The 9,307-nt window shown below is 33.1% G+C and overlaps 1 protein-coding gene across 1 annotated transcript in view; it reads left to right on the top strand.

Moving 5' to 3' along the window:
• The window catches only part of LOC106457338 (inaD-like protein), a 71,167-nt gene that overhangs the window by 35,486 nt on the left and 26,374 nt on the right, over positions 1–9,307 (top strand). The window contains exons 3-5 of the mRNA XM_022383224.1: positions 943–1,037; positions 2,703–2,772; positions 6,705–6,806. Coding sequence (XP_022238932.1) covers positions 943–1,037; positions 2,703–2,772; positions 6,705–6,806 — 267 coding nt within the window. The remainder of the gene's footprint in view (positions 1–942; positions 1,038–2,702; positions 2,773–6,704; positions 6,807–9,307) is intronic.

The raw sequence follows: 9,307 nt of genomic DNA, 5'->3' as shown, positions 1-9,307 counted from the left end.
CAGAGGATCTGCATGTGTCGATCTCTGTCCGTGGTAAGGCCTCCATCTGATCGCTGTTGAAGAAACCGTACTGTTGATTTATTTACAGTCAGTCTGAAGTTTGTAACGCGATCCGCTTCGAGTGTTTGTCTTTGATGTCAGCTGACAGGTGCAGTCAATAAAAACTTCGTGTTCCAGATGTTCCGAAATTATTTTAGTTTGTCTCAAATGACATCTACTTAAAAGAAATCATAGTTTGGAGTAGTGTTGCTTATTAAGTTTAATTACTTCTCCATAATCCTCGGCCTTTGTTTTACTTCATTAGTAATAGCAAGAGAACTGGTGTAGTACACTGAAACGATAAGGATAAAAATACTTGATCGAAACTACCGAAGGGGGGAAAAATGCAATTACCATTTGAAATAAACGGTATATGCACAGATTATCTAAAAGCTGATCGTCCTCTCAGACCTAGATCTAATAAGCTTAAATGATTTATTATTCTGTGTTGCACACACGGTTCGTAACTTTAAGCAACCCATGTGTTCTAACACAACAAGGCTTTGATAACATGCATTGCACTCCTATGATCAAGTGGATTATCCGAGTAGCTAAATGTCATGCTGAACTATAAGCTCGACTCATTTTACGATAACGTTGTTTCTTACTGATTTAATGAAGAAGGGATTTAAAAAAAATGCATACGCAATCTCTCTAATATAATTTAGTATACATAATATGTTAGGTTTATTTTTATATATATTTTATCTTAGTTTGTTACATGGATATGCCTTTCTTTAACTCCTATGTCTGAAATAATTGTACAGTACAATCTGTTGTCCTTATTTCTGTTTGTTTTATGTTTTACATGAAAGTAACTTTTATGCGAGGTCGTTGTGGTCTTGAGTTTGACTGATGACTGAAGGGCTATATTGGTGTTTTTTAATTTATTGTATGTTTTAGGTGAATGACACCGTTGTACATGGCCGCTGCCATCTGAATGCCTCCGCCATGATTAAATTACAGCCCGGTCCGATGTATAAACTGGTGATTCTCAGGTAAATTGAACTCTTTGACCCTATGCACGAGACATATGATCGAACATCAACAAACATTTGTGATTAATTTTGAGTAGAACAAAAGAGTTGAAAAAATTCCTTTAAAATAAATCAAATCAGTCTCTTCAGGACCCTTGCGTGTATAGGACAAAATCTTAAAAATCTATAAACTGCAGTAAAACCTACCATGTATGGAAATAAACGCAATATAAACTGCAGTAACATTAAAATAAATCAAATCAGTCTCTTCAGGACCCTTGCGTGTATAGGACAAAATCTTAAAAAATCTATAAACTGCAGTAAAACCTACCATGTATGGAAATAAACGCAATATAAACTGCAGTAAAAACCACCATTTATGGAAATAAACGCAATATAAACTGCAGTAAAAACCACCATTTATGGAAATAAACGCAATATAAACTGCAGTAAAAACCACCATTTATGGAAATAAACTTAATATAAACGATAGTCAAGACAACCATTTTAATACATTTTCAACTTGCTTTTTCGTTATTCCTTACGAACATTTCCACTAGTATACAGAACATATGCTCTGAAGAATTAGTAGAAACGTTTGTGAGTTTAAGTTATTGTAGTTTACATTCCCCTGATAAAAAAATAACACAGCTATCGTTCAAATATGTAACTACTTTAAAGGTAATATTTCGAAGCTGATAACGTAAATTACACTATAAGTGTTGCCATTAAGTGAGGGAAAACTTTTGTGTTGTGTAGGAAATCACTTATTCAAGTATTAATAACACGTTACTTTTCTGAAATGGATAAACATAAACAAGAAATTATTGACCTTCTTGTTTATCAACTTGTGAGTTATTAGTGGGAATAAAAACACGTTAGTTCCTATCTTTCAAAATCACGTTTTCAAATGTATTAGCGGGAACATTTCAATGTGCATTCTCATTTCTAAACGCCGACTGATAATGTCGTTTTTCAAGCCCCGTCATGAGTGTTACATATGTAATTAAAAAGTTCTTTAACTACCCAATTTCATGTTTAACCTTCTAGTCGAATTACATGGGAGTTAGAGTTCGTTAATAAAAGATTTGAAAAAAACTAGTCAACAGATTCTCAAATATAGTGCTTGTGTGTGTAAATCGGTGAAAATACGCCTTTGTGATAAACTTGTACGACGAATTGGAGAAACTAGCGAACCAAGAAGTTTAAATAGGAAAAATTGTTAAAAAACTCTGAGTAATTTAAATGTTCGTAATAAGAAAACATAGCGGTAAATTCACTTGAAAAACTAAGTTTGGAACTGATTGTGACTTTTCCAAACACATCACTTCAAACTGGTCTTATATTTAAGTTATTGTTGCAGTCTAAACCTCAGATATATTTTACTTATTTATTTATTCAAAACACTATTATTGGAAAAGTTTTAATTGCTTATAAAACTACTCTTACTATGAAAGCTATCTTTGTCAAACTGAAATATGATATCAATATAATTTGTGAAAAACTGTTCGAACATTTAAAGTCGAATTAAACTAAATCTTAAGATTAAACGTTCTTTGAAATAAAATTTCTTTTATGTTTTTAAATCTATATTCTTCTAAAAAAATATTAGTTCTTGAAATGACTCAATCGTAGAAGCTGTAAAGACTAAGGAATTAAAATATACCAAATGCGCATGTTTTGCAGGAGAGAAAATGCTTTGCTTGAAATGGCAGTCAAACCCTTGACACAGTTTCCTCTCCTACTGGGAGATGAGGTAACTAAACATTCTTTATGTATATATATAATTGTATTTCTTCTCATTTAGGTTGACTGTACACGGATTGATTCTTTAACGTTTCATGACCGTGTATAATAGCATTGTATGACGTGGAGTTTTGTATCTTTGTTTGTTGTTAAATACAAAGCTACACAATGGGCTATCTGTACTCTGCCCAATGCGGGTATCAAACGATTTATATTGTTATAAGCCCTCAGACTTAGCGATGAGCCAAAGAGAATCTTAAGTTAGTCTTGTACTATCTTCCATGAATTGTATCTCCTTAATATTTTTTTATGAAATAAGCTTAAATTGTCCGTATAAAACGTTTTTGTATCAAAAGCTCCAAGACTGAAGTCCTCCCAAGACGACAAATGCAACAAAGTTAAACCTTCCATTCGTGCTATCTTTCAACAAGGCCACAGTTTTTAACCATCCATAATACAGATTCAATTGCCACAGATAAAATTGTTTGTGTAAACATAACAACGTAAACTACCAAAGGATTCATTCAAGTAAAAAACGCCGTAAAACATTGATCATACAGATATTTTTCAAGTCTTTCAAGTGTCACATAAAATTTGTCTAAACATAACAACGTAAACGACCACAGGATTCATTCAAGTAAAACCCCCCCGTAAAACAGTGCTCAGCCTCATTTCATTTGGCAGAGCCCCATTAAAAAAAAAATCTAAGTAACGTATGAATTAATAAATCTCTCTTTTTTAACTTCGTTACAACAGTAATATGTAACTTATAATCACTTGCACCCTATTTATTTTCGTTCAGGTAAAAATTACATTTGCAATACGTGTTGTTTACATGCTCCTTATGTGACCAAACTGTTTATATTTTAACGACGACTTAACTGTGTTAAGATTTTATCCAAGTCCTATCATGTAGGCAGTTCTTAATACGCTTAGATGTGGAAAAACGTTAATATTTAAATTACGAATCATTATTATGGTACTTGTTATTGCATGCAAATGTGTTTTACATTAATAGTCGTGGGAAGAGTGACATGAGTTAAATAGGAAGGAATATGCGAACTTTACGCATAGTTTAATGACCTCTTGTGAACAGTTTTGTTGTTCGTTGTTCCCCTAATAAATTTCTACCACTGATTATCACTAAGTATCCCCTCCTCCACATTGTCTTTCATATCATCGAAAATATAATCGTTAGGGAATTTCCCATACGATTTGAAACAATTGGTTCTTTGATAAAAAGTAAATTTGATGTAACTTCAACAGATTCTTGGCCATATTTTTTTAACCTTTCCTATGTTGATTTGATATCAACAACTACAGATATTTCGTCAACGGTTCCTTTTACCTCTCTCACGTTGTTTTAATTTAATAAATAAAAGTACAATGCTTCTTTATTATTGCTACATCGTTAACGTTTTTCCCTCACCTTTCGTAATGTTGATATAACTTTAATAATTAAAGGTAACATAAATCAGCAATAATTCGTACTTAGTTTGACTCTGCCCCAGGTGGTTAGGGCAATCGATTGGCAATCTGTGGGTCGCGGGTTCGAATCTCTGTCTCACTAAACATGCTCGCCCTTTCAGCCGTGGGGGCATTATAAGTAACGGTCAATCACACTATCCGTTGATAAAAGAGTAGCTCAAGAGTTGGCGGTGAGTGGTGATGGCTAGCTGCCGTCTCTCTAGCCTTTCACTGCTAAATCAGGGACGGTAGCGCAGATAACCCTCGTGTAGCTTTGCGCGAAATTCAAAACAAACCAAAGTCTCTGCACCTCAGTGACTCATCGGTAAGTCTGAAAACTTATAATGGTAGAAACAGAGTTTTGATGCTCGTGGTGGGCACAACACACATAGCCCGTTGTATATTTTTGCGCTTAACTACAGACACACAAAACCCTTTTCCTCTCTTATGTTGATGTAACTCAGTAGTTATTGATATTTAATTTTATCGCTCTGCCTCTCCAATGTTGACGTAACTCAAATGCTACAGATGCCAGTCTTACGTCGATTTAAACTCAGCATCTACATATATTATGCTTATCCAGTATTGATACTTAGTTAAGTTTTACCCTTACCTATCCCATGTTTTGCTGTAAATTTAATAGTTACAGATACAAATTTTAGTCACTAAGTGACGACCACTTTGACCATATTGTAATAATGAAATATTATTTTATGATCATTTTAGATCATTTAGAAATCTTGTTTTTTACTCAAAGCTCTTGTTTCTGCTTTACCAAATTCGAACTCACATGTGAATGGTATATTCGGACAAGCTACTCACTACAATTTTCTTTCAGTACCACTATTTACATTGTATAGATTTATATTTTAGACTTAGTTTAATCATACATCAGAGAATTATTTGTATAAATTGTATACTTTTGAAATTTGCGAAGCGAATTTTGAGTAAGACGTCTGTAATGATTTTATTTTGCTATTTTTTCACTTTGAAATATTTTCTGTTTTACATAGAGTGTGACAAAGGTTGATCACTGTTGAAGCTCATAGCAATTAACAAAGTATCGTTCACAGATACAAAGCCTTACTGTTCTGTGACAAAAGTAGATCATCACTGAAGCTCATAGCAATTAACAAAGTATCGATCACAGATAAAAAGTCTTGGAATTCTATTGCAAAAGTCGATCACTGTTGAAGCACAGAGCAATTTATAAATATGTTATGTTGAAATACTAAAAAATGAACATTCATTTGGATTTCACGTAATCCATTCCGTTCTTTTTTTTTCATTTAGAATTTACAAATAAAATATATATTGAATATCTAGCATGAATCACTTCATTTCTCGTTACAGAAGAAACCAAATTTTACTATTTTTTATAATTGTCTTATACAAAACTATTTTACCTTTTTTACAGTGATAGTCCTGATGTCGCTATATCTATCTCCTGTGGATCACAGATACAAAATCTTAATAATCTGTGGCAAAGGTTGATCACTGTTGAAGCTCATAGCAATTAACAAAGTATCGATCACAGATACAAAATCTTAATAATCTGTGGCAAAGGTTGATCACTGTTGAAGCTCATAGCAATTAATAAAGTATCGATCACAGATACAAAATCTTAATAATCTGTGGCAAAGGTTGATCACTGTTGAAGCTCATAGCAATTAACAAAGTATCGATCACAGATACAAAGTCTTAATAATCGATAAACTCATCTGTTTTCAATGCATTCTATCCGGATATTTGGAAAATTGTTAATATTTTAGTGATTTCTAGAGAGGTTTCAGTTATCTTATAGCAAAAATATAGTTAGATTTAAGACTCTGATCATCTTTGCAATGTCAATTATCTTAAAGACTTCTCAGCTCTTAACACTCAATAATGTAATTATCTTATCTTCTAAATTCTCAGAAACTTTACCCTATAATTAATTCCTCAGTTAACTTACACATTACAGTTTCTTAGTAATGTATGTTTACCGAGACACCTTGTTTTTTCTTAAAATCGCAAACTTTCGGTAACCGCCTTTAGGTGTTTTTATCTACGATTGTTGAAACTCTGACCTAAAGCTTGCGAATGAAAACAAAAGTATAAAAGGAAGCTTCGATCGTACGTCTTGAAAAACATAAAAATTGTGACCAAAAGGCTGTGAAATAAGATTTTAAAAGACAACAACATGAAAAGGAAAACTTACATTCTCTTTTTAATATGTCACCCCCAATTGGAGCTCATTTTTCCTCTTTTTTATAACATAGAAACAAAATTATTGTAATGTAAACATACGAAAAAAAGAGACAATAATTTGGCACATCAAAGAATGCTGAGACGAGAGTAGTGTGTTATGATGTTTTACTTCACATTATTTGTGTATGTTACAGTTTCGTATTGTTAGCATCGTACCAGTTTAAAATATTGCCTATTATAGAAAACATCGAATACAATTTGATTCCCTGTTCTTTTCGTCGTCAGGGTAACCACGGATTAGGAATTATGATCATCGAAGGAAAGCATACAGAAGTTGGTCAAGGAATTTTTGTCTCTAATGTCCAGGAAGGAAGTCCTGCTTATCAGGTTCGTTTAAGAAAACAAAGGGAACTATTGAATAATGTGTAAATATTTGTTAATTTCTTTGTGAAGAAAAGCGCCAGACTGATTTCTAGAAATTAATTCAGTTCTAGAGTTGGCGATGTCAGAGACTTCAGAAGCAAGACCTCTCTCTCGATATTTTCAGTCATGACAGTATTGAAATAATTGGAAGTCCGTGACGTGTAGAAAACCATTATCATCTGGGGGCTACAAACGTTTTTTTTTCTCTTAAATACACAAGTAACAAAGATTACTAGAAAACTAATATTATCAATTAACGTTTTGTGTTCGTACAATTTTCTACTAATTTTTTAATCCTAAACAATATATATATATTTTTATCTCTAGCTTTTATATAAGAATATTCATAGGATCTGCAATTATAAAATTTATAACTAACATCTTATGAGTGAAACGCTTCTAGACTGTTTAACGTGTAGTTTCCAGCAGCGGGCGTTATGGTATTTATTTTCTGTTAGTGACACACCACCAGTTGCTTGGTCGTTTTGATACTACTGGTATCTTTATAATTCCTCAGCTTATACAGTTTACACAGACTGGGTCGTTTTATTCATTCAGAAGAACGAATAACATCGAAACTGTACACTGCTAGTTAATGAGGAGTATTTTCGCGGTCGAACCACAAAAGATATTAGGGTAATGGCAAGTCATTTTTCTTTATATTTAGTCCACTGTAAAATATACATTTCAAGATCGTTCTTTCGTTTTTCACAGGCCACTACAATAAACAGTGACTACTGTTAGTTTACTGTAAAAAATCAGTACCAGTATCGCTTCTTGTTTTTAACAGACTAGTATTTTACAGTGATTATAGTTAGTTTACTTAAAAAATATCAGTGCCAGCAGCGCTTCCTGTTTTTAACAGACTAGTATTTTACGGATTACAGGTAGTTTACTGTAAATATATCAGCGTCAATATCATTTCTTGATTTCCATACTGTTATTTTACAGTTACTTCACTGTAAACTGTCAGTGTCAATATGACTTTTTGTTTTTACACAGTATTATTTAACAGTGACTTATAGTTCACTATAAAATATTCTATTATTTTACAATGACTACAGTTTATTTATAACACATTATTAGCAACTCTGATGCTAGTATTTCCATCGTTAAAATACGATGAACTTTTTAACATTACACCTGAAACATTCTTGACAATTTACCCCAAAGAACAATCCAACTTTTCACCGTAATAATACTGCACCTGTCTACTGCACGCGTTTTATCCAAAGTTGGTGACTAGGTGTGGTTCTAGTGATTGACATGCCAGGCTGCATATCGAAAGGTACAATGTTTGAGCCACGATATGCTACTGAACGTTTTAACTGCAAATATAAATTCCGATATTTTGTTAGTAGTAGCCACGTAGGTGTCAGATGCTGCTGATTGGTTATATTCCCACTAGTCAACAGTTTTTTTTTACATTAGGAACGGCTATAACTGAATTTTGGAAATTTTCAATTGGACGTGTAGCCCATTTGTCCCATAAGGTGCCGTTCTTGTTGAAAATACCACACCGGAGTTGGTTCTAAATACCCAATTGACTTCCGTCATCTTTCTTGGCTTATCATAGGTGCCGGATTTTAATCCGATTAAGTATGCTAGAGATTAAGTTAAATGTCTCATTCGCCACCGTAATCTGACGTGTGTGGACCATTTACAGTTCGTACTTCTCGTCGAACAAAACACACTCCCAGTATCTTGTAGAGTAAATGCCATGACGAGTCTAAGCTACTATCGCGGCAGAAGGCAGTCGAACACCGATGTTCGAAATGTATTTTAATAAAGTTAGTGCATTTATATAAAATTTTTTGCGTCGTTACTATGTTCAGTATAAGATTCTTGACGTTAAATAACGAAAATATAAAGTGTACGAATATTGAGTAGTACCAAGTTTAATTAATTAATTATTATTATTTTTGAACCAATTTAACTCATATTAATTAAAAACTTCAGCTCAGATGAGGCAACCAAAACTGTTTAGGGTTTAATGTTTGCTTACATCTTTCACCTGTTACAATTTTAATTACACAAACCGCTACTAGTGCTAATAATGATAACATTGGTGTCGTATACTAAACAGCAGCGAAAAGTTCTGAGAATTTTTACGCTCCACGTGGTTGCTACAGCTTTAGAATGAAGGATAATATTCCTTGGGATACTGGGAGCATAACTTGTCACATGGTGTAGAATTGAGATAATATCCTTATAATAAATTCAAGTCAACGACAATTAGATACATAAACGTCTTAACATCGAATTGTTTTACGACCTAAATACAGAGTCATTCTATAAGGACGTCAAGAAATTAATGCTGCGTTCTGAAACACTTTCATTAACCACCACCCCAAAAACGAACATCACGTATAATAGTTAAACGAACCACCTAAACGTCACGTTAGTGTAGCCTATATAATGTTTTGTAGACTTTAATCCCTTATAGTGATGGCATACGACGAGAC

The sequence above is a fragment of the Limulus polyphemus genome, unplaced genomic scaffold, assembly GCF_000517525.1.
Source record: "Limulus polyphemus unplaced genomic scaffold, Limulus_polyphemus-2.1.2 Scaffold318, whole genome shotgun sequence".
Taxonomy (NCBI): Eukaryota; Metazoa; Arthropoda; class Merostomata; order Xiphosura; family Limulidae; genus Limulus; species Limulus polyphemus.
The sequence above is the reverse complement of the archived record's forward strand: the minus strand, read 5'-3'. Positions and strand labels throughout refer to the sequence as shown.